The sequence below is a fragment of the Hyperoodon ampullatus genome (genome assembly GCF_949752795.1).
Source record: "Hyperoodon ampullatus genome assembly, chromosome: 6".
Taxonomy (NCBI): Eukaryota; Metazoa; Chordata; class Mammalia; order Artiodactyla; family Ziphiidae; genus Hyperoodon; species Hyperoodon ampullatus.
Genome location: NC_136919.1, coordinates 23,758,387 through 23,784,001, shown reverse-complemented (window position 1 = coordinate 23,784,001; position 25,615 = coordinate 23,758,387). Strand labels below are relative to the sequence as shown.

The window sequence follows — 25,615 nt, the reverse complement described above, 5'->3', positions numbered from 1 at the left end:
AGCCCCAAGTGGCCGGCGTGGCTGCAGTTTCAAGGCTTGTGGAGGGCACGTGAGGAGTTGTGCGACTGCGGGGTGTTTGATGGCCAGTTGGCAGAGGGTTTTCCGAGCCCCTGGAAGGGTTGGGGCTTTACCCTAGGGACCGCTGGGGGTTACTGAACTGTAACCCACCCCTCACCCACTTCCCACCCATCAGCTTACCTTTCCCCTGAATCAGATCAAGCTCGCTGAGACCCCCCTGCTGGTACCAGGTGGGCACTGGGCCATTTGGGGTGCACAGGTTGATCCCATTGAGCGTCTACTCTAAAACCGAGGTCGAGTTGGGGATCCAGAGTCAAGTGGAAGTTAAAGCCAGGACTGGAAAAATATGTCTTGAGGCCTAGAGTGCTTAACTAACGTATGAATAGGATATAGATCATCAGTGCTAGAGTGGGCAGCAGTGGACCTCCCAAGGGCGGTCAGGAGTAGCACTTGAAGGAGGTGAGCTCTAAGCCTGGTCTGGAAGGGCTTGGGGAGCTGAAAGGAGAGGTCATTGCTGATGGGGAGCGTGATGTGGGGAGCAGGCGGCGACCTTGGCCCAGGGCCTGGCGCAGAGTGAACGTGCTGACTTTGTGATTCTGAGCGTATCCAGCATTCAGGGGATGGGGAGCCAGCCTGGTGTTGTAGAAATGAGCGTTTTAGACGCTCGCCTAAGTGTTAGCTGACCTACCAAATATTTTTAAAGAACTGCTGCACTATTTAAGTCCTTACAGCAGGTTTCTGCCATCTGGGTACCTATGCATGTAATCACAGCTCCTGCACACACCCAGGCCATGGGCTTGGGTTAGGGACCCTCCATCCAGGGTTGGCTAGGCTGGAAGGCTGTTCTTCTGACGTGCTGCTTCTCCCTCCTGAGCAGGCTTCCCCTGGGAGCCCCAGCTGAGCTCGAAGTCTGTCATGCAGGTGAGAACCTGGGGAGCTCTTCTGGGGCATGAAGGCAGAGGTGGGCTTCAGATCCTCCTGAAAATTGAGACACACAATCAAGCCTGCGTACAGGTGGCCCATTCTGTGTCTGCTCCCACCTACAGACCATGGCTGGCTGCGGGCGCACAGAATGGCTGCAGTCACTCCAGCTGAGGGATTTTTCAAAACAGCCATTTCAGGTTGTCCACCACATAGAAAAATCTCCATAAAGCACCCCAGCACATCTCATTTTAAACAGCAGGAGCTTCCTGGTGAACCCTGTAAGAGGAATTAGTTGCAAATTAAACCCCCAGGAAACAGAATGATTTGACCTATTGTATAGAACTGTTGGACGTGAACCAATTGGATGTTGAAAGACATCTGCCTAAGATGATTTGGCTCTTAGAGTAATTGCTCCTGAGCCGTTCCTTCTGGCAAATATGAGGGAGTGCAGTCAAGGGTCCTACAGCAGTGACCTTCTCTACAGAGCAGACGAGAAAATTTTGAGCACCCCTCTTCTCTCTGTTCCCACTTCCCTGCCCCCTACAGTGTCACTCGCACTATTAATGTCCTCAGCATGGTCAGTGAGGGAAGCAGGTCGGGAGGAGGGAGGCTTTCTCCGAGTGAGGATGAATGAGGTTTTCATGGAACTTGGGTGACAGAAGGCTCCTCAGCAGGACCCCTGAGGCCCTGTTCTCCCTCAGGCTTGGAACACACCGTGACCAGGGCCTGCGGGGGAGCATTTTTACAGACTGGCAACCAGTGGCCAGCGGCTGCTGAAGGACACAGTGGTCAGCCCACTGAGTTGGCAGGAAGACTCAGAACAGCAGAGCCTTCTCCGAGTCAGTGGTGGGCGTACCGGGCCCAGAGGGCAACAGGTTTAAACACCAGAGGAGAGCTTGCCCTGAAGACAGGTTGAGAAATGCCTCCGGGGGACGGATGTCCCTGGCGAGGAATGGCCTCTTTGTCTCACCAGGATGGAGTGGGGAGCCCTGGTGGTCATTTGGCCAGTGGCCGGTGCCTCCTTCCAGGGAGACGTGAGTGAAATCTGAAGTGCGTGTGTGTCTGCGTGGCAGCAGCTGTAACGTGACAGCTGCCACCCCCCCACCCCCCGACTCCTTCCCCTCTCACTGCCCCCACCCCTGTTTCCGAGCCAGCAAGGAAGCTTGTCTGGCAGCACCAACTCAGCTGTCATACCACATCAGTTTTTGTAGGTTCCCAGCTAGTGGAAAAGTGCCAAATGCGAGCAGATGATATACTTAATGAAATGCTCAGGAAGAAAACTTTGGTTCCAGTTACTGGGGGCTTTTTATATAGCATAAGCACTCCTTTCCCCACAGTGTTTCCAAATTGTTCGGTGGTAGGTACCATGCAAAAAAAAATGTCATGTTTCTAAACCCTGGAATCAGATCATGTCTTTTCAGAACTTTGTCACACATTGCAGGGTTCTTCCTTTTGGGGATAAATATGGAAAATATTGATAGTGAGATAGAAGTTGATTCTGTTTGTTCAGCATCAGTGAAAGACCTAGTACATGACTGAAATTACAAAAGAAAAATGAAATGGGACGTCTTCTCCTTGTGAACATAAACTGATGGAATGGCGAGTCATTTATACCAGATGTCAGCTAGAAATAAGGCTGTGTGTCTATCTGTGCACATGTATATATATGCTGCTCTAATCTGTAACGTCTGCACAGGGTTTTATGGTTTACAAGGCTGTTTTTATATCCTTTGTCTGGTTTTATTTTATAACAGCCTCATGAAGTTGATATTAGTATTCTCCCCACTCCACAGCAGAGGATGCTGAGGCTCTACTGGGGCAAGTTGACCCCCAAAGGGTGTGAGCTGGTAAATGGCAGAGCCAGGTCTTGAACCTAAGGCTACTGAGTCTGGTTCCAAAATGTGCACACCAGTCAGTCTATTAGAGCTGCCAACACGTTTGGTACCTGGGATTAAAGCACTACGTTACTGGGGGAAGTGAGAGGCTAATCATTTGAATTATATTTGCACTTATTCCAAGACAGTCAAGGTTTGAAACATGCTGGAGTGCGGGGAGGGACAGAAGACAATACTGTTGTCACGCACAGCACTCTTCCCTTGTTACTTATTGGGTCAAGTGACATCATTTGGCCATTGAGGAGTTGGAAGCCCAGAGAGGTTGGAAGACTCTCCAGGGCACCCAGCTTGGAAGTGGCTTGAATCTGAGAGTCAAATCCAGATCCCATGGACACTTTCTGTGCTACTGGGTTGCTACAACTATATATAAATATAAAATGTGGAAAGGAAGGAACAGTATGAAAAGGGGTGATATAGTAAATAAATGAACAACTGAGATCAATCATCAGCCTAACATTTAGTCACTTTACAGACGTGGAAGGTGCAAGGAGCCCAGGGTCTGCTGGCCATGAGCTCAGCCAGGCTCCTGACCCACAGCCCGAGCTCTGCCCATTGCCCGCCAGGTCTTGGCTTGTCTGAATCTTCTGCAGGTCTTTGAACCAACAGATAGGAATGCTCTTGAGTTGATCTCTGTCCTCTATTGCCAGCTTCATAGTTGGAAGAGAACTTTACATTCCAGACTGCGGCAACCCCTCCCTACCAAGTGAGACTGCAGTCTCAGGCTCATTTCAGAAATTCCGTTATTTCTCAACGGTGAGTCCATGTTAGTCCTCCAGTTATTTTTAGGTGGGAACTTTATATTTTCTCTTTCATACCAGTTTGGCTTCCCTGCTTAGCAGGGGTTATATTTTCTGTCTAGCAATAATGTTGGAGCTGCCTTATTTTTAGTTTGGTTCGTTTTTCTTCCTGTGATTTCTTTTTTCTTCGAATTTAATACACACTCAAATAGGCTTTCTTTCCCTCCCTGCCCCCCCGCCCCAGTTCTCATTCACTGCGTCCTAAGACTTAATCCAAAGGCAAGTTCTAAGTCTCATTTTGTTCCAGGGAAAAGGAAGAGGAAGAGGCTTCAGCAGGCCTTGAGTATCTCTTGTCACATGGGCTGCTACTTGTCATTTTATTAAAGTCTCTTCACCGATCACTCACCCTGTGTGCCCCTGATAAGAAATGCTTTTGACCCCTGCACTCCACCCCCATCCCACCTCTGCAGAGAAAACCTACTGACCAGGGTAGCATGAGGGACTCTGAGGGGTTAGACTGCTAGAGGGCCTAGCGTGTGAGCATGTGACTGTGCATGTGTATGTACATACATGTGTATGTTCATACATGTGTATGCATGTATGTTTGTACATGCAAGTACACACACACATACTCTGGTGCTCCCCAGACCCTATTTCCATCTCTGGCACCCGTGGCATTTGATTCTGGCTCACGGGCACCCCACAGATAACACTTGAAATAGGACCCATGGTTGATATAATATGTAGTCATCATTTAGTTCATTTATGCCACCCTGCATGTGGTGGCAAGGCAGCAGTGAGAATGCAGTCTAAAACTTGAGGAAACAGACTCCCAGGGACATGACTAGCCCAGCCCCCAGCACAGGATAAGGTGAGGTGGGGCAGACCGGGAGCCCTGCTCACCCCTTGGCCTCCTCAGAAGCCTTCGATGGCTCCCTATTGCCTCTCCACTAGGGTGTGATCCTTTTAGCCTGGTGGTACTTAAGCAGATGACACACATAATCACGTAGACCCAGAGAAAACTATATTTTATGCTGCGAGCTTCTCTAGGGCAAGGACCAGGCTTGACTGATCAGCATTTCCCCATAAACCAGCAACACGGGAGCTCCGTAGGGAAGAGCAAGTGAAAGAACGAACTAGTGAAGCAGGTTGCCACGTCCAGACCTCCTCCCTCACCCATTTGCCGTATGGATTTCCAGGGTCAGGATCTCACTCCATTTCCCGAAGCACCTTTCTTGTGTTGGAGCCGGAATCCTGTGTCACTCCTATGGATAAGAACTTGTCAAGCTGCTTGTAATCCCTTCTGATGCCCTCGGCAAGGAGTCGCCTTTCAGGAGGCAACCTCTTTTGCGACTGGGCCTGAAGGTCCAGCAGGAAGACCTGCTTCCCTGAGCACCCATCCCCCAGAAAGGGCAGCCTGTTTGCTATCACACATCTCAAGTTGATTTTGGTTCATAGCTTGCTGGTCAGTGTTGGTTGATGGGAATTACCTTGACTTGTCACTTAGAGGAAAGGATAACAAGCCCCTGGGGGGGTGGGGTCCTTTGCAGTGAAACCATGGGTCCCAAATGCTTTCAGGGATCAGGCCTGTCCTCGTAGCTGTGTTTTGGGAAAGCTTTAGTTGCTTGTGGTGCCGAGACTTGTAACTACAGTTCTTTAACGTGTCTCTAAGCATGGAGTGCCTCCACGGATGACCAGGGGCATGTTTGGGGGCTGTGTTATAATTAATATGTACATCTTAGCATTAAAAACCAAAACATGGTCTCCTCCAAACTCTATTTCCTAAACTTCAAATGTGTAAACATGACATGAAACAGTAATTGTTTAAAAACAGTCACAAAAGCAGAAGCTGTTGATCGGAAGCCTGTTCCACAGGAATGTTAAGTAGAAGATGAGGGAATTCCACAGCCATGGTGCTTCCCGAAAGCATCAGGGAGCAAGAAGGGCAGTGTGCGCGGGCTCTGATGAAGGCAGATGTGGCCAATCCCAGCACTGCCCCACGACCTCACTTACCTACTCTTCCTGTTTCAGCCTCAGTTTCCCCATCTGTCCTGCAGTCAATATAAAGCTGTTGGCACCATGCCTGGTTCAAAGTAGACCCTCAACAAGTGCTGTCACGAACAATAATAATAATAAAGAGGATAGTTTTATGTGCCACGTCTGCACGTGAAACTTCCTTTAAAAATATTTTTTAAATTATTCCATTAAAAAACCATGTGCTCTGGGTAAGAAAACATACAGGCCTATAGGAAATTAAAAAATGAACTCTCTTCCAGAAATAAGAATCATCATTAACAATTTGTTTTATATTCCTTTAGCCCTTTTCCCATTAGGTTACAAAAATACACATCTCTACATACTACCAGCACTTTTTTTCCTACATAAATGCTATCCTACTAGACATCGTTCTGCATCACAGATCTTGTCCAAGGTCATTAGTCCTTTTGAGTGGTTCTATAATGTGACTGTAACACAGTGTATTCAGTCATTCCCCTATTCATAGACTTTTCACTTGTTTCAAGTTTTTCATTCTTACATTCTGCAGCAAACATCTGTGTATATTTATTTCTGCTTGTGGGTCTGGGTATTTCTGTAGAATTGATTTCCAGAAGTGGAACTTCAGGCCTTAGGGTATTTAATTTTTGTTAGATTCACCAGTTTGATCCCTGAAAAGGCCATTTCCAGTTTATACTCCCTCCACCAGTCAGTGAGTTTGGCTCCCTTCCTAAGGTAGACAAATGTATTAAAAATATTTTTTCCTGTGCTAAATTCTGAATTGGCAAAAGACTGCTTACGTTAGGGCTCGCAGGGGATGTGTCAAGATGGATTGGACTTGAATTCGGCCCTCAGAAGCTGGAGTGGGGGTGGGAGCTGAGTGTGTAGGTGGCTAGAACCATGGTAGAGTCTCAGGGTCCCTGGGCTGAGGGACCCTCACCACTAACATTGAGGGAGTGCAGGGGTGGTAAGCACCATCCTAGCTTCTTGAAGGGAGGTGTTAGTGACAGTGTCAGATTCATCTTTGAGCCACTGTACCACCTCTAACACACTGGGGTTTCGATACATGGGGTCCCAACCCAAACAGAAACTCGGACTTGGGGTTCTGGGGCTCCTAGAGGGTAGCTGGTTGGAAAAGGCCACCAGTGGTGAGAAGGCCATCTCTACTCAGCATCTCATGGCGCCTCTGCTCTCATGTTCCAGGCATTGATGGCACCTTTCACACAGTATGGAGTCTCTTCAGGACACCTTTTTAGGGCCCCAAGAGGGGCTGTTCTTGTGTTTCCCAGCATAAAAACATTCATTATCCAGATGTTTCCTTCCAAAAATTCTTGAGATGGTCGTATGGATGGTGTAATCTGTGATAGCTGTTGACAGGAAAGAGCCGCTTGAAAGCAGTTCTGAACAGTGGTAGCTTTCGGGTTCCTAATTCTTGTGTATAGCACCTCACACACACATTCCCTTTCCCCACCCTTCTTTCAAACAAAACAAAAACACTCCATCGGGTTTTTTGTGCTGCGACACCAAGAAATACAAGATGTAATAGTACAGTCGGAAAGACCGGTAGAGTAGGAATCGTGTGGATTTCTCACTCTGACTTTGGCAAGTCCGTCTGATTCTGGGTTTCCTGTTTGCCCTATTAAATGGGGTTGCTGGCTCTGACCATTAGGATCTGTCTATAACCAGATGGTTATAAAAACCAAATCACACAAACTTTTTGTGGTCCAGAAAGTTCTATCTGGAATGAGGGAGTCTTGCTGTTGGTCTTTTTCGTTAAGTTTGGATTGGCTCTTGGCAGGTGGTCCCTCCTGGGCCAAGTAGGGATCCCCACTGAGATCCCCACTCTTGCAGTGGCTTTGCTACCGTGAGGTCTCCTGAGGGTGGAATTGCAGGTTCCTCTAAGAGAGCTGAGGCTTGGCTGCATCCCTAGTTCTTCAGGGTCAGGAAAAGTGGCAGGTCCCCTCTGCATTGTGATAAAGAGGTTTTCTTATAGACCTGGCTTCTGTGTTGATACACAGTCTTTTCAGGAACTGTTTGAGAAGGGGAGCAGGCAAGCAGCCCATCCTAAGACCATGCGTGGTAAGCATGTGAGGAAGGATTCTTCATAGAGGCATAAGTTAGGGTTCTCCAGAGAAACAGAACCAATAAGAGAGATTAATTATAAGAAACTGGCTTGTGTGATTATGGAGGCTGGCCAGTCCCAAGATGAGTCAGAAAGACCCAGTAGAGCCAATGGTGTAGTTCCAGTCCAAGTTTGAAGGCCTGAGAACAAGGAGATCCGATGGTGTAATTCTAGTCCAAAAGCCAACAGGCTCGAGACCTAGACAGAGCCAGTGTTTCAGTTTCTGAGTCTGAAGGCAGAAAAAAAGTTGATGTCCCAGTACAAATGCTGTCAGGCAGGAAGAATTCTCTTTATTGGAGGAGAGTCAACCTTTTTGTTCTATTTGGGCCTTCAACTGATTAGACAAGGCCCACCACATTAGGGAGAACAATCTGCTTTACTCAGTCTGTGGATTTAAATGTTAATCTCATTCAGAAACACTGTCACAGAAATATCCAGAATAATGTTTGACCAAGTATCTGGGCAACCCTGTGGCCCATTCAGGTTGACCCACAAAATTAATCACAGGCAGGAAAACACAACTTTGTGCTGGTATAGAGCTTCTCCTCGCAGAGGGTTCTCATTGCATATTGGGGTTGAATTTTGGAGGAGTTTGCTGGAAGGTGGTTAGGATGCCAAGGTCAGGGACCCTGCGCACTGTAGGATGGGTGCTCTTGTGTATGTCCCCTCTTCCTTCGTGTGCTGGAGCTACAGCACTGGAACAAGAAGCCTGTGTGAACATCCACTCTTTGTAGAATCAGACTGAGGTCTCTGGAGCCAGAAGGGCCTCTGAGACCATCTGCTTCACCCCCTCCTGCCTCACCTGGAAGGAATCTTAGCCCCAGTGGATCAGGCAGCTGACCAGGGTCACACAGCCAGTGAGCGGAGGGCCAGGCTGGTCCCAGGCCGGCAGCCTCGTCATCACTATCCAGAAGGCTGAGGTTGTCTACAAGTCCTCAGGGAGATTAGTTCCTCTTTTGAAGCAGTTCCAAAGCAAGGAAGCCTGGGGCAGAGAGCTTGCCAGATCTCAGCAAGTTGCTTCCGCCCGGACAGCTGTGCTGGGCATGCGGCACAACGCCAGCAGCACCCCTCAGCATGAGGCAGTGACCCCGCGACCAGCCCCAGAGCTGCCGCCTCCACCAGATGGGTATGGGTGGGGTTTGACCAGTTTGACTGCAAACCTGTCACATGGCAAGGAGGGCTGTTAGGTACAGATGGAGAGAAGGGTCATGCCTGGAAGGGGTCCCTGGCTCTACCCTGGGAGGCTGGCACCCTGCACCCAATGCCAGTTTGTAATCACTTGCTTAGAGCCAGCCAACCTGGGACCAGCAGCATGCATTGGCCACCCCTCTAAAGATCTAGAATGTGCTTAAATACGTCTTTGATGGGCAGCTCTCTTCCTCCTGATACCATCCTTTGCTTTCCTCCCAGACTGCCTAACGATTCCTATAGGTACCTATGTGTGGTCCTGGTCAGATAAAGCCCAAGATGACCTGAGTTACCTTGACTAATGAGCAAACTGATGACCAGAGGGAGGAAGTAACCTGCCTGGCGTCACTCAGCACGGTGAAGCTAGGACCAAGTTAGGCGACCGAGTCAGCTCTTCCAGTGCTTGCATTCCCTGCTGACCTGAACATGTTCATGTTATTTTGGACCTGGTGAAGCAGAAGGAGCACCAACTAGTGTTGGAAAGGCGATATAGACAGCTGCATGTTTAAGAGCATGGGCTTTGGAGTCAGGCTGCCTCCATCCCTGGCTTGCTGTGTGACTGTCTTTAAAGTGGTGATGCCAGCAGCACCCCCTTATAGAGAGGTGTTGTGAGAATTAAGTGAGAACTTGGAGGCACTGCACTTGGCACAGACCTTGGTACACCATAGGCACTCAGCACTCTTCAAGTGTATTATTGAGAGTTGAGTCTCCCAGACCTTGGCTGAACCAGTCAGCCTATCTGAGCTGCAGATTTCATACCAGGCAGGTGAAGAGGGGACTTGGATGTGGTCTTGGATCCTCCAAGGCTTGCTCTGGGAGGTTCCGTGAGAAAGGGCTGGTGATGCTGCTCAGTGAGGGGTGTAGCCAAGGTGGTCTGGCGTGAAAGCCTGTCCCCCGTGGCTTTATCACATTAGAGTGCGGCCCAAGGCCTCTCTGGAAGCTGAGACCTCACCGTGCCCAGCAGACTGGAAGATTGCACCAGAGGGGTGGCTAGCCCTCTCTGTAAGTACAGTCCATCAATACTTGGAAGACACGAGGCTGGACCGTCTCTGGCTCTGTTTGCCAAGGCCCCTGGCAGTACCCCCTGGGCCCCAGCCTCTGTCTGCAGCATGGGGGTCAGAGGACGCCCGCCCCTCTTGAGGTTGACCTGAGGGTACTGGTACCACCCTGACTCTGCCTCGTATCCCAGTGGAAATGCTCTCTTTTCCACTTTTGGGAACTGTTCGCTGGAGTGTGTTTTTCTTTCTGGAGCCCTGGGCATCCTCTCTCCACTATTTGAAAGGGTAGAGACCTAATTGTTTGGAGGGTCGGACCTTCAGGTCATCACAGTTGATCACCACGCCCTGGTGTTTCCTGCCAGCTTCTGTAAAAGCTTTTTTTCTGAAAGCGCAAACCTGATTGAGACTGCTGGCCCACATTTTCCAGTTTCCTACCCCTCCTCCTGGCATTCAGGGCCCTCCATAGCCCAGCCCCAGTTTCCTTTTCTAGCCACTCCCCATCTCCTCTTCCTCAGTAGCCCCGGGCTCAGGACAACTCAGTCTTTGGTTTTACCTCACAATCCTTCAGGCTTTCCTCTGTCCACAACTTGGCTCTGTTGCCCTTTATCCTGGGGCCCTGTCTTCACCCGTCTGAATCTTCCTTATTTCCTTGAGTATATTCTACCCTGGGCCCCCCATTCATTGTCTGTGATGCCAGGCAGGCCCCTCAGCTTCTGTGGCCCTTGAGGGACCTCTTTGCACCAGGACTTGAGATCCTCTGAAATGCCACCTTCTCCCTAAGGTTTTTAGAAATCCCTGGGACTGCCTTTGCTTTCTGCCTCTTCCAAGCTGCCACTGTCTGTACCACTTTAGAACTAGGTTGGTCCCAGCGGAGGCTCTGAGGCTGCCAGTCACCTTTGCCTGTCTGTGTCATAGGGACAAGGAATGACATGCAGCCAACACCCAGAACAGTGCCAGGCACAGGCAGGTGTTCAGTAACTCGTAACTGTTATTCACTCAGCACTTAGGGATGCTGGTGTCCCGATTCTCCTGCTAAACCACGGCTCCTTTGGGGGTGGGGGGAGCGTCGTCTCACACCACGTGAGTGCTCAGCATTGGCCTGGGGTCCGCCTTAGCACCCAGTACGGGCTCAGTGATGTTTGAGAAAGAAAAGCAGGCAGGCTCTCCGATTGCCTATGAATGTGGGTCTTCCGTTGACATGGAAGCAGAGAGCTGTCTTCCTGAGAAAGTTGCTGCTCTAAATGGATGCTCGTTGATGCACTGCCTTGAGCCTGGGAGCAGCCGGGATCCTGGAGCGGCAAGTTCGCCTCAGTGAGTCTCTGCAAGGGATGGCGACAGAACTCGGGCCCGCAGCCGCTCGGAGGCCTGTGCACGCGAAGGCAGTCACTGGAAGAGTGCAGAGTGATGGGCAGGGCGGAAGGGCCTGGCCATAATTGGAGGCAGCTCCCGAGAGCTCTGTGAAGAGGCCCATGTGGCCTTTTAAATCATGAGCAAAGCACATTCGGTGTCATCAGGGCTGTGGGCTTGTCTCCCCCAGGGACCACAGAACAGGGCCCTCCAGGGGAGACCCCGTCCTGTACAGATGTCCAAGGGCAGGGATCAGACCGGGCTCCCTGACTCACACCTGGGCCTTCCCGTCGCCCTTGGGCTGAGCGTAAAAGAGCAAGTGGTGCAGGTTCCACCGGGCAGTGACAGGCCTGCGCTGCTCCTGCCGACGTGACCATTGTTCTTTTTCCACACCCTTGCTCCACAGAGCTCACCCTCTTTTTCTGGGGTGTTTCTGTGCACGCCTGGAAAAGAGATGGTAAGAGAACTCCAATTAGTCAGTCTCGTGGCTTCTAGACAGCTCCGGAAACCAGACTAGATGGAGGAGGGGGTGGGGCCTCTGCCTGTGTTGTGTTGGATTTGTGTCCAGGCTCCGTCTCCAAGCTGCCCTACCCTTGCTGCCTGGCAGGGTGCACCCTGAGGACCCCTGCTGCCCCATGCTGCCACCTCAGCCTCCGGGGGCCCCCTGCATTCAGGCATTCATTAGGAGGAGGGTCTTTCTCCAGCAGATGTTTTAACAGTTTAGATGAGGAGAGCGTCCCCTGCCTTCCCTTTGATGTGGTGCCCGGAACTTGGCTGGATTTCGGCTGTGTCTAATTAGGAACAGCTGCCCGCCCCTCCTGTGGAACTGCTCACTTGGGCTGTGGTGCCGGGTGTGCTTTTTAACACCTCAGGCCTGACCGAAGTAGATGCCCCTGCCTCCAGAAGATGACAAACAAGACAGTCTGATAAAAGAGACATGAGGAAGCACCTGGGAAAGGTAGGAAGCAGAGCCCTGGTCTAAGAGTTAGAGGACCTGGGGCCTCGTCCTTCCCCAGGCCTCAGTTTCTCCATCTGTAAAATGTAGTCATTAGACTCCCGGGCACTGAGCCCTTCCCTGTGTGTTTTGTGTTCCGCACAAGAGTTGATCTGGAGCAAAGCTCCCAGGTGGAGGCGAGAGATTGCCAAAGCAGCAGCTAAAATCAGAAGTTGTGGATCCAGAAATGGAAGTTTCATAGATGGGTGGTGAAACCCTGTCATCTCCAGCGCAGGATTGCCTGTTAGAGTTCGTAAGCAGGCCTTCTGTGGCTCTGGGGGATGAAGGGTGATCTCAGAGGAGGAGGGCTCTTGGAATGGTATTCCAAGGATGCCCCAGTAGTGGTAACTGAAATGAAGTCAACATTCCCGGAGTGCCTTCTGTGCACCAGGCGCCGTTCTAAACACTGAACGTACAAGAATTCGTTTGATCCTCATAACATCCTGGACACTGTTGTCCCCGCTCCAGAGATGAGGAAACTGGGGCAACTTGCTCTGGGTCCCCCATTGGGGCCAGGATTTGGGCCCCAGCGGCCTGGCAGGATCAGTGTTCTCAGCCACCACACTGTGCTGTTGAACCTGTCGCTTTCCTGGACCCGGGGCTTTGCCTCCCAGGTGGCGAGTGCAGGGCAGCACCAGTCAGTGGTGCTGCATTGTCCTAATAATGCAGCTCTAGCCCATGGAGGCCTGAGGGCACAGCCAGGCAGGCCCACCACTGGCTGAGTAGAGGTTTCTTGGGCTGACAGGGGATGGCAGGGCCTGGGACTGGAGGCCTCCTTGGCCACACATCTCTACTGAGCTCTGCCACCCTGTCATTTGGGATCTGGTGTGGATTCCCAGACAAACCAGCTGGGAAAATTAGAGGTGAGGGGCCTGCAGGCTGGCATCTGTCATTTCCAGCTAGGCTCCTGCATGTCTGTGCCAGCCTCACCCCGCCCAGCTCCACCCTGCCTGGGGGTTCTCCACCCTGCACCTCTCCTTAGACAGTCTTGGGGGTGCTGTCCTGTGCCATTCAAGGCCGTCCAGAACCACTTCCACCTGCCTCGGCGTCCCCTCTCAATGGACCCCCTGGACGGCCCACCTTCCCCACATACACCTCGTGCTTCCAGCCCCTGTGCCTCTGCTTCGGTCCCTCCTTCATCAAACACCCAATTTCCCTGCCGTACCACTGTGCCATGCCCTCATGTCTAAATTCTTTAAGGCCCTCCCAGATTTCCCTCAACTGAGTTGTAGGGTCACATCTGCTCCCTGTTGAGGACCCTAAGCCTCCTCTGTCTGTGTTGGGGGCTCTGGCCCTCTTTCCCCGAGGGCTCCCTGAAGACCAGGACTGTGTCTGCTTCATCTCCGTCTCCTCTCGTGCTGGGCATTCAGTAGATGCCTAGCGGGTTGTGAGAACAGGTGGATGCTGGTGCTCCCAGAGAAGGCTGGGTGTACCAGCGAGTCCGTTGATTTCCTCGGCCTGTTTCCCAGAGGTGAGGCCGAGCCCTGCCTTCCTTTCTCTGTTCCTGAAAGAAAGGTAAAGAGGTAAAGAAGAGGTTTTTTTTCTTCTAGTCTTTTTCGTTAGATGTGTGTCCGCCTGCTTTCAGAATACTGACCTGAGGCTATGCATAATAAAAAGAAATGTATATAATGAGGCTGTTATAATAGATATCAAGATCCACATAGAAGGAAGGGCAAGTGAAAATGATTCTACCCAATATCTAAGCTAACCTGGCTATTGAGGTTAAGCATCAAAATTAACCCTGAGCTTCCTGACAGCCAAAGGAAAGAAACAAAACAAAAACACACAAACAAAAAACTGTGAGGGGGAGGCACAGAGTTGGTGAACACCAGAGCAAAGCGTAGTTTGTTGCCAATGGACTTGGGGAACTCGAAACACTTAAGAGCCACTCAGGAGGCCCCTGGTTTGCACCAAGCTCTGTCCTGGGCCCCTCACTCAGATGATCCCCTTGGCCCTCCTTGCCTCTCAGGGCCACAGCCCTTGGTCAGCACACCAGCCTCACGCTCCTGGCTCTGTGCCCTTGGTGAATACGCCCAGGGCCCCTTCCAGTTCTAACATTCTCCGATTCTAAAACAAAGTGCTCTAATTTTTTTTTTCCTCCCTATATAGTTCTACTTGAAAACCTTTCTACTTCAGAAGTCGACAGAAATCTCTACCCTGTCAATTTAATGTTCCTGCTCCCTGCCTAAGAGGCATAAAATCACAGCCTGCCACCCAATATTAAAGGTCATTTTCCATGAATTTATAGATGGTGATGTCCAGATAACTTGTGACTTAAAACATACAGTTACCAGCTCCCCTATTAGGTCAGTCTCTGGACCGTCCCAGATCGGTTTGGGTAATAAGGAGGACGGGCCTGGTCATTAGGCAGGGGACAGTGATGTCTGGTGAGCCGGCCTGGCGCAACTGCCCTTGACTTCCTGGGGCTCTTGGCAGACATCTCCTGGGAGAGGAGATGTTCCCTTAAATGGGTGTTTTCTCAGGCAAAGGCAGCTGCTTCCGAAACACACAGCTCCTATAAGCCCAACTTAAAATCGTATTTACTTTCATGTGATCCTCTCTTAACTACATTTTTTCTTTACTAACATATTTATTCATTATTTAAAACAACTTTGAAAAATTGTTATGCAATAATTCCTCCCTCTATACACAGTAGCTGTTTATCTTCTGTATCAGGTTTTCTGTCCTTTATTCATGTGTATCTGTACTTACAACATTGCTGTCATCAGAGTTTAGATATTATGGGCAAAGTGTGTGATGACCGTGTTCCGCAATTCCTAAGCAAGGAGTAGAATTCCTCTGGGGCATTGTTCACATCGCCCAGGACTTGTGTAGAAAGCCCACATTATACGGTTTGCTCAACACATAAACAGTCTTGCATTTCACTTTTTAACTTAGCATAATTTCATGCACGCTATTCCATGTAGCTACATAATCTTCAGATTTATCATTTTAATGGCTGTTTAATATTCCATCCAGTTAGCATGCCGTAATTTACTTAACTGCTCCCTATTGTTGAGGCCTTAATGAAAATTTGAATTCACCATGTAATAGGGAGGAAGCTTGTTTTAATGATTGCCATTATAACATCCCCTACCCTAACTGCATGCCATTCCTAACTCAGCTTTGGTAAGGTGCAGATGCTTTGGGGACAGTAAATCCTGTCTGAGAGGTGTATGCCCAAGTCCCTCTGATTTAATAGCTAATCTGTTCCCTGCACATGTTTTCCTTTTAAGCTAGTGTTTATGTAGAATATCCATCTCTTCTGAATATCGTGTAATACTGGGCTGTATGCATTTTTCATATTGTTCCAGGTACCTTATCACTGAAGTCAGGGACTTTCATAGATTGGAATTTGGGAGTAAAGAGGGGTTTCTGGCTGTCAGTTGTCATTCATTTATCCCACCCACATTCATGGAATATCTGTTTGCAGCTGGGCTCTGTGAGAGAGAGAGAGAGAGAGAAAGCAAGGATGTTCATGATTATTGGGGGCCCACAGAAGTGCATCCACGAGTTGCTTTGTGGCCCAGGATTAAATGACGATTTGCATGCAAAGTGCTTTGTAAACTGTAGAGTACATGTCAGTGGTTGCTGGTCCTGCTTGTGAAAGAGGATGAAGTGGAAGGTGGTTTTCCTATGTCAGTGCCTGTCAGCTGCATTCCCAGTGTCCCCATCCCTTGGAATTCTCCAAAGACAGGAAGCTAGACTGCACTCCTTAGAACCAGGGGCAGCAGTGATGCGGATGATGATGACCCCACAAAGCAAGCACTTTGGTAGATTTCGTAATTTACAGAGTTGTCTCCAGTACTTTACAGTTGGTCTTCGCCTTAAAATGACCAAATCCTGCCTTTTATAGCTCTTCTCTTCTCCTCTTACTCCCCCATAAAAAGGAAAGCATCATCCTCAAAACTAATAAATCGTCCCAGTTTACTCATGGGACCCAATAAAGCCGTGTTTCGCCAAAGTAAGGGACATCTTCTCAGAGGAGACATGATTTTAGGCAGCCTGAGAACCACGTAGTGAGGTTTTTCCCTTTTCATTTACTTTCTTTCTAAAAAGAGAAGGTTATTCTTGTTTGCCAAAGAAAGTATCTTGGTTTGCTGCTTAGACCTCCCGCCTGCCCCCACCAGCTCTCCAGTACTTGCCGTCTTCCTTTTCAGCAGAGAGAAAGTGAGCCTTGGGATTGCCTCCCGGCAGTAGTACCCACCTAGTTGGTTTTGTTCTTGTTCATTCTTTTTTTTTTTTTTTTTTTTTAGTGAATCAGTTATACATATACATATGTTCCCATGTCTCTTCTCTCTTGCATCTCCCTCTTGTTCATTCTTTTTATGTTTATCATCTGTTTTTGGTAAGGATAATGGCTTATGGGATGGTGATTAATAGTTTCCTTTTTAAGTGAATTTATTTACTCTAAAAAATGAGGCAACATCAATAACAATGGTAAATAATAAGCCAGGTGGTACTTGAAAACAGCAAAATCATGAAGTCCGTATGTAACTCAGTGAAGTTTGGGAGATACTACCACAGCGCTATTTAATGTCAACACTAAAGGTCACTACCCAGCATTGGTTAGTTTCTGTTGTATCAGGGCCTGTGCGCAGAGGTGGATTTTTTGTCGACCCTATGAACTGGCCTTGGATCATGAAGCCCAGTCTAAAAGAATGCTCTTTCTCAGAAAGGCTGACATCATTCATGTGTTTTGTCAACTGCTCTTCAAGGCACATGACTCCTGTGGGTTTCTACTATATCTTTATGGCACTGGAACTCTGATTTGGAGAATGCCTTGAGATGCCACTTAAATAGCTCACTCTCACCACCCTCAGTGCTTTTTTTTTTTTTTTTTTTTTTTGCGGTACGCGGGCCCCTCACCGCTGCGGCCTCTCCCGTTGCGGTGCACAGGCTCTGGACGCGCAGGCTCAGCGGCCATGGCCCACGGGCCCAGCGGCTCCACGGCATGCGGGATCCTCCCGGACCAGGGCACAAACCCGCGTCCCCTGCATCGACAGGCGGACTCTCAACCACTGCGCCACCAGGGAAGCCCCTCAGTGCTTTTTTATGAAGCCCCACCGCCCCTCTCCCACCTCCTTGGACCTGGTGCTCCAGCAAAAGTAAACAGTGAATAGACACACAGTGGAATATTATTCAGCCTTAAAAAGAAATGAACTTCTGACACACGCTGTAACATGGAAGAACATTAAAAACATTATGCTAAGTGAAATAAGACTGTCAGAAGGCCAAATACCATATGATTCCACTTATATGAGGTACCTAGGTACTCAAATTCATAGAGACAGAAAGTGGAAGGGTGGTTGCCAGGGGCTGGGGGAGGGGAAATGGGGAGTTAGTGGGGGACAGTTTCAGTTTAGGATGAAGATAAAGTTCGTGAGATGGATGGTGGTGATGGTTGCACAACAGTGTGCATATACTTAATGCCACTGACTTGTGCACTTAAATATGGTATAATGGCAAATGCTATATACATTTTACAAATAAAACAAGAAAGTGGGCAGTGAGCACGTTCTCTCCAGCTGCACTGCCTTGGCTTGCCCTGGTCCTACCACAGGGAATCCTGTCCCTCTCCTGTTTCCACTTGTCAGAGCTGTCAGTTCAAATGTCATCCCTCCTCCTGTCTCATCCCTCCCAGGCCCTGCAGGAGCCCCTTTGCTGCAGAGTATTATGGTGATTTAGGTGCCCGTTGTATCTCTTCTGGAAACAGTGGGCTTGCCGAGAGCAGCCTCAACAGCGAACCCACTCCTTTCCCCCTGTCCTCACGTTGGCCCTGCACACAGTGGGTGTTTATGATCAAAGCAAGAAAAGTGCCCCTGTGTGAGGAGGAAGCACCTGATCGTAGCATCCTGGAATCCATCATTCAGCCACTGCTGGCCTCTCGCTGAAAGGAACATGCCCTGTCTGGGGCCTCATCTAGATGGGCAGTCGCCCCTCAGCCCACACTGGAGCCAGGCCTTGGCATCCTCTCCAGAAGATTAAGAGCTTTCCTTCCTTATTCAGAAGTGAAACTGGACATCTGCTCTCAAGTTTCTTGGCTGTATTCAGTGTGTTAGAAGACAGGCAGGCCCTGGGGGAGGTAGAAATGCAGGAAAAGGGTCATTCCTGGGGCTTTGTAGGGGAAAAATCAGTGACCCTGCATCCCCTGGGGGTGGTTCTTGGCTTCTTAGGTCTTTAAAATGAATATGTGAGCTGGGTGGAAACTTGAGGGTCGTTTGGCCCAATCTTCCCGTTTTATAGCTAGGGAGTGACAAGTCCAGAGACCAGGGAGTTGCCCTAGTGGGAAGACCACCCCCGCCTCTGTAAGTGATGGGGCTGAGAGCTCTGCCTGTCCTCAGAACACGCCCGGAACATCACGCTCACTTCTGGGCTGTGCCCTTGAAGACTGCAGGCGGTGGCAGGGAGGCTTCTCAGGGAGGCTTCTCGTTCTGTTGTTTGGTCCAGAGCCTGAGATCTCTGTGAGGAAACCTTGAGCAGTGAGAGCAGAGACCCCACCCTCGAGGGGTGGGACAGAAGTTAAATACAGCCTCCACCTCCCTGGCTGGCGGCTCTGAATTCCTTTGGTGTCACCTGGTGGGTCCCAGGTGAGGAAGCACGTGCTGTGCATGCTTTACATCTCTGCTTCCTTCCCTTTTGACTGCAGAATTTCAGAGGCAGGAAAGCGTCAGGTCCCAGCACAAAGGCATCCAATTATACGATACCCCTTACGAACCCGAGGGCCCAAGCATGGACTCCGACTCAGAGAGCACGGTCAGCCCCCGACTGCGGGAGAGCAAGCTGCCCCAGGATGACGACAGGCCCGCCGATGAGTACGACCAGCCATGGGAGTGGAACCGGGTCACCATCCCAGCTCTGGCAGGTAAGGAGCCGGTGGCCCTGCTCAGAGGCAGCCGCTGACCTGCATGGCACTCACCTTTGTAAAGGGAGTAAGTGCACGGGTCCCTGCCTGCTCAGGTAAACCACAGGGTTTCTAGTACAGCTGGGCCCTTCAAGGATGAGGAGGGTCCTGGAGGAAGTCCCTTAGGCCAGGCCTGGGGGAACTCCTGGGTCTGGCCTCCAGGGTCTCCGTTCCAGTCCCTCCCCCCATCCCCAGAGACAGCCCAGATGATCTCATTGTCTGACTCTGTCTTGGTCCTGTTGGTAATGCTCTAGTTCACTGAAGCCAAGATTTCAGATTTCAGAAGGAAATCTTAGAAGCTAGAAGAAAATCAATCTGCAGAGTGGCTCCTATTGGGCCTTGTGGAGCCCAGTGGCTCCATCCTGTCATACAGCTGCTACAGGCCTGCATGCATCCAGGGCTGCTGCGTTTCCTGTCCCAGCTTCAGCACGAGCCCCTCCACAGAGCACAGGCCATGGTCACATCCTGACCTCAGGAGTTGACCCCACCCCTGGCCTAGAGCCCCTGAATGACTCAGGTGCCTCTCCTCTCCCACAGCCGTATGGAAAGCAGTCTGCCACATGTGTCACCTGTCCTAAGCTATGTACACACCCTTTGATCCTAACCCCAGTCCTTAGGATCCAGGCTGAGGTTATGATCTAAAGCACAGAAAAGGCATGATGATCATGAGAGATGGAGAATGACCTGAATGTCCAGCAATGGGGGTCGGTTAAATGGAATATTGTGCAGCCACTACAAAGTGATGTTGACACAGAGTTTGTAACAACCTAGGGAAATGCTTATGTTTAATGTTAAGAGGGGAAAAGTCAGATGCAAAAACATTTTTATGCTTCTAAGAGTTTAGGCATATAAACAAAGAGACATCGAGTGACTAATTTTTTTTTTTGCCGTACACGGGCCTCTCACTGCTGTGGCCTCTCCCGTTGCGGAGCACAGGCTCCGGACGTGCAGGCTCAGTGGCCATGGCTCAAGGGCCCAGCCGCTCCACGGCATGTGGGACCTTCCCGGACTGGGGCACAAACCCGTGTCCCCTGCATCGGCAGGCGGACTTTCAACCACTGTGCCACCAGGGAAGCCCCTCAAGTGACTAATTTAATTCTTACCACATTGAAGGTCAGAAAGGGAGAGTTTTTATTTTTATTTAAGATTCATTTTGCCTTGAATCTCCCATTTTCATGCACAACTAGACCCTTCCTCCCTTCCTGGCCCCCCAAAGTGAGGCCTCTGCCCTCCACTCATCTTGATTCCCTTGCTCGAAGTTCTGACTGTTCTAGCACAGACTGCTCACAGTTCCCTGGATGTAGCACAACGTGCAGTCCCATGCCTTCTGTCTAAGTGCCCTTCCCTGCTGTGTCCTATCTGGAAAAGTCCTGTGCCTCCTTCGCCATCCCTGTGAGCCCTCCTGGTACACATCCACATGTCCCACGGGCTTCCTTGCTGCCTCTCTGAGCCTGTTGAGCTTCCTGCACATGACACTGGTGGGGCATTTCCCTCACCATAGAGACTCAGTGCTGTAGGTTCTGGGCCCGCCTGCCAGGCCGTGAGCGCCAGCCAAGAGCCAGAGCCGAGAGTAGTCATGTGGCTGAGGTCCTTGGTCACCTCAGCTCTCTCCCGTGCATTTCACAGCCTCCTCTGCCCTCGGCACAAGGGAATCCAAGGCCTGTCCCCTGGCATGGCTGACAAGGCTGTGTTCCTCCCGGGTGTGGGAGGAACTAGAACGGAGCCGATGATGTCCCAGAGGTGGCTCTTCACAAACACCAGTTTGACTAAAGGGCTAAAGGGCTCATGTGACAACTGTCCTAGACACCAAGGGCCCATGGCAAGAGATGACATTCCAGGCGGTGTGGCGTCTCACCCTCTCCTGGACTGACCACCTTGCAGGTCATGTCACCTTAGGTGCTGTAGTCTAGTCTGGTGCTTTGCTGCTCAAAATGTGGCCCCTGGACCAGCAGCATCACATCACCTGGAAACTGGTGAGAAATGCAAGGTCTCAGGCCCCACCCCAGACCTGCAGAGTCAAAAGACCCCCAGGTGATTTGCTGGCATGTTAAAGTGAAAAGTCCTTGCCCTACAGGACATCATCTCTTCAGAAGCCTCTCAGGCCAGAACTTGCCCACTTCTGCCCAAAGCTGGTTTTAAAACTACTGTACATTTAGTTTTTCACAAAGGATCACAAGGTCTTAGATAGAACTATCTCCAGATAAGTTTCTGAGCCACATGGTTATATGTTGCTGAGTTGCTATCACAAGTGTCATTATAGGTCAACTTCTTAGGCTGCTGATAGAAAGTAGACTCAGACTCATATCCCCACCTGTGTCTCATCAAGTCACTTACCTCATCAATTGTGTGTCTTGCTCTGGGGTGGGTACCGATTATGCTTTTCCCCAAGAAGCTTTTGGCTCGGTTCTGATTTCTGGGGCATAGAAGGCAGCTGTTTCACTTGGGCTGGAGGGATGCTGTGAGCACCAGCCTTTAGTCTTGACCAGATCCCTCCCCACATCTGTGGAAAGAGCCTGTCAGGTGCGGCATTGCAGCCAAGGAGCACCCTCCTGTCTCCTAGCCTCAAAGTGCTGGTGGAACGAGGTGGATGGGCCACCTCTCAGGTAAAAAGGACGAGTTGAAACAGTTCGATTAGGTCGCTAAAGTGCCGCCGTGGTCCTGTCTGTAAACCCGGAAGGATGGCTGCTCAGAAACAAAGGATAACGTTCCCATCTGAATCAGTAGTGTGTGTGACACACGCTTTAGCACGTCATTGGTGGTGTCAGGGAGCAGTGCAGTGCTGGGCTGGGCCTCGTCCTCCTTATCACAATAGCTGTTTGAAGTGCCCCACACAGTTTCTCTGGGCCCTCGGGAGCTCTGCGATGGGCCCTGAGAGCCTGGGGTGCAGGATCTGTAGCCGGGGTAGAATCCACTGGGCAATATCGTTAGCATCTCTTTCCATCCCTTGTTTTTTGTTTGTTTGTTTGTTTGCCGCACCGCACAGCACGCGGGATCTTAGTTCCCCAACCATGGATTGAACCCGTACCCTCTGCAGTGGAAGCGCAGAGTCTTAACCACTGGACTACCAGGGAAGTCCCTGCATCCCTTGTATTCTGATTCTGCCTGTTTAGCTTGCATGAGGGAACCTGGTCAGTGCTTTCAGATTTCCAAAGGTGTGTGGTGTGGGGACCCCCAAAGGGCAGAGGTAGGCCCACCAAGAAGGAGTCATAGGGATTTCGGGTCACAGTGAGTGGTAAGAATTTCAGGTACACCTGAAAGTGTATAATGAGCTTCCTCTCACCAAGATTTGCCAGCAGAAGCTTGAATGAGGCAGGATTGGTGTTGGGAGGGCTTTGCCCTGCAGTGGGAGGTTGGCCTTCAGCCCTCTCCAGGGCTGCTTCCAAGCTTCATTCCTTCAGGATCCCAGCATGCTGGTCAAAGGCCAGGAGAAGGGAAGGCCTCTGAACTACCTCTGTGATTCAGTCTACGAAGCAAAAGTGCTTTCCGCCTTTCAAAGTGCTGTCCTGCACTGCATTCGTGAAACGAGGCTGTTCTCAAAGGGATGCTTTGGCATTCTCCGCAGAAGTAGGCCTTCTCAGCCAGTGCAGCTTTTCGGGAAGGCTTGATTATCCCTTCCCGGTTGTCGCGAAAACAGCTCTTGCAGGGTGTGAGGTGGTCCTAGCTTCTTGGGAATGATAGTCTTCCCTTTTCTCAGAATTCTGTGGCTAGGTGAATGAGAGACACCGCAAGCTCCCCAGGAGCCCTCGGCTTCCCTTGCCTGCCCTCCCTCCAGGAAGCTGGTGGTGGCCTCAGCCAGAACCCCTGCCCGCACCCATCCAACACCAGAGTCCCAAGCCACACACATGGCCTGAGCTGATCCCAGCCCCAGGACAGATGCCCAGTCAGTTTTACCACCAGCTGCAGCGAACAGAGTGGTGCGGTGGCTTCCATCAGGCTGACAGCCCCCTTGCCACCCAGCAGAAACACCTGCCTTCAGAACTGGCTGGACGCAGTTCTCCACCCACTCAGTTCTCCAGGGGGTGAGTTTTCCACTCACCGCCCCTTGGAGTCTTTACAGCCGGCAGGTCCAGCCCCCCTTTGCAGCTTCCTGCCCAGCGTGGGGCAGGAGAAGCAGCCTGGGTGATTCCACACTGTCTTGGGGGTGGCGCAGCTTGTCTGACCAGCCCCTGGGCTTTGTGGCACGAATTGTGGGATGGACAAAGGAAGCCTGCCCAGGAGGTGGCCACACAGGCAGGGGGCCGAGGAGCTGGGTGGATAACCTGGCAAAGCAGACATGGATTTGGAGTCTTCAGATCTCTGAGGGGCCATTGGAAGGACAGGGACTGAACCTGTCCCGGGGCCTCTATTCCCTCACCTGGCAAATGTGTCCACTGCAGAGGGCCCTGGTGGGGCTTAAAAAAGGGCACTGCGTTGGGAAAGTGCTGGTATTTACAGAACACTTGTGCGTGCATTATCTCATTTAATCCTCACAACCACCCCCTGGGACCTTAGTTTCCTCCTTTTACAGATAAGAAAACCGAGGTCCAAAGAGAAGAAATGATTGCCCAGGAGCCTATAGCTAGTCAGCTGCAGAGCCGGGATTTGAACATGGGAAGTCCCACTCCAGAGCCCAAGACCTTACCCTGTCAATGTCTGGGCTCTCTGACACCATCCAAGATGCTGCATATAATGTGGCTGGAGCCCTCGCCCTCCCAGAGCCCACAGGAAATGTCACATGCCTTTCATCGCCCTTGCACCAATTTCTCCGTGCGTCTGCAGCTGGTAGGATACGTGCCTAGAGTGTATGTTCCCACTTGGAACAGTTCCAGCTGAGGATTCTGTGGGAGCCCAAGTTATGGAGGTTCATGCCTGCATGGGGTGACCAGAGCCATCCCACGGGTTGGTCCTCTTTGCCATCCCTCAGCACAGGAAGGGGTCCCCACACCATGGCATCCCACTCCCCCTTGTCCAGCTAGGGAAACTGAGGCCCGGGGAAGGGACGGGAACTGCTGGAGACCTCACAGCAGTCATGCCATACACAGAGGGTGCATCAGCGTTTCCTTTTAATTCAGTGGGTCAAGTTAAAAACTACGTCCTTAATGATTTGCAGTTGCTTCTGTGAAGCGAGTGATCAGAGTGCCTGCTCAGGGTGCCAGGTGGCAGGAGAAACAAAAGTCATTTTCGATTCATCGTCTGGAGATTTGTCTACCTCGAAGCTACTTTTCAGGCAATGTCCTGGGTTCAGCCAGCAACAGGCCTGCCTCCCAGCGAAAATAGAAGACAGACATGTGACTCAGTGCTGAACATATTTATTTTGGGTACTTGTCTGGCTTCCGCACTAGCTCCTTGGCCAGTTTCTCTGCCCTGGAAAGCTCAACACAGTGTCTTGGTGTCGGGAGCCACTGGAACAGTAACAGGGGTCAGACAATCCCAAGTTCACATGCCAGCTCCACCACTCACCAGCTGTGGGACCTCGGGCTGTTCAGTCTCCCATCTGTGAAACGGGGATAATCACAATCCTTATCACACTGGATCTCTGTGTTGATCAAGGGAAAAAATTGGATGAAAAGACTTCATAACCTCTAAAGGGTCACACATGAGAGAATGGTTGTTGGCACTCAGGGAAGGCTTGCTGTATTAAATCAAATTTAATTTTATATATTAAAACAATACTGCATAAAGAGGTACTTAGGGGGCACAGAGGGCCCATTTATGAAGTTCATTCCCAGTTATTCCTGGCAGCGAGAGGCATGGATAGTGTGGAAAGCAACACTTCTGTAGGAAATACTCCATCTCGATTCCAGCAATAGTTCTCACCATGAACCACCTGGTTCTTCCATCCTTTACTCAGTCCCTCCCGAGGATTGGGCCACTGGTCCTCAGGTGTGAGAGGGTCTCTACTGCCTTTCTTCCCACAGCTCTCCCTCCCCATTCTGGCTGTGACATGTTTGTTGATTGGTTGGTTTGCCCAGAGCGTGCAGCAGAATCACCTGGAAGAAGTATCAAACATTACAGGGTCCCACCCCTAGAGTTCCTGATTCAGTAGGTTCCAGGGATGAGGCATGAGAATTTGCATTTCCAACAAGGTCCCCCGTGTTGCTGATGCTGCCAATCTGGGGACCCCACTTTGAGAACCTAAAGTATACTCAGTACATACTATGTTGTAGGTGCTGGGGTCAGGGAGGAGTTAGGGAGGGGGTGTCACAGCTCTGCTCGGGTGGTGTCCATGCCACCTCCTCCAGGAAGCCTCCCCTGACATGACCAGTCCCTTCCCCACCCTCATCCCAGGTTGGGCTGGGTCCCCTCTGTGCTCCTACCACATCCCGTATGGGTGTGCATTGGTTTATTCTGGAACCGCCCGATATATACTTGTTAATGTCAGCATGGGGGGTGCTAATGCTGTGTTGGTCACCCCTTAGGCAGGCACCCTCTTGAGTTTTGACATTTTCCCAGCTCATCAAGTGAGGCTCAAAGGGCAGAGAAAGGGGAAAGTAAGGTCTCAAGTATGTCTGTT

General features: G+C 50.6%; 1 protein-coding gene across 1 annotated transcript in view; it reads left to right on the top strand.

Moving 5' to 3' along the window:
* SHB (SH2 domain containing adaptor protein B) overlaps positions 1–25,615 on the top strand; it is a gene marked incomplete at its 5' end in the record, with an annotated part of 132,726 nt that overhangs the window by 68,362 nt on the left and 38,749 nt on the right. Inside the window, one exon of the mRNA XM_079705843.1 lies at positions 18,868–19,083. Coding sequence (XP_079561969.1) covers positions 18,868–19,083 — 216 coding nt within the window. The remainder of the gene's footprint in view (positions 1–18,867; positions 19,084–25,615) is intronic.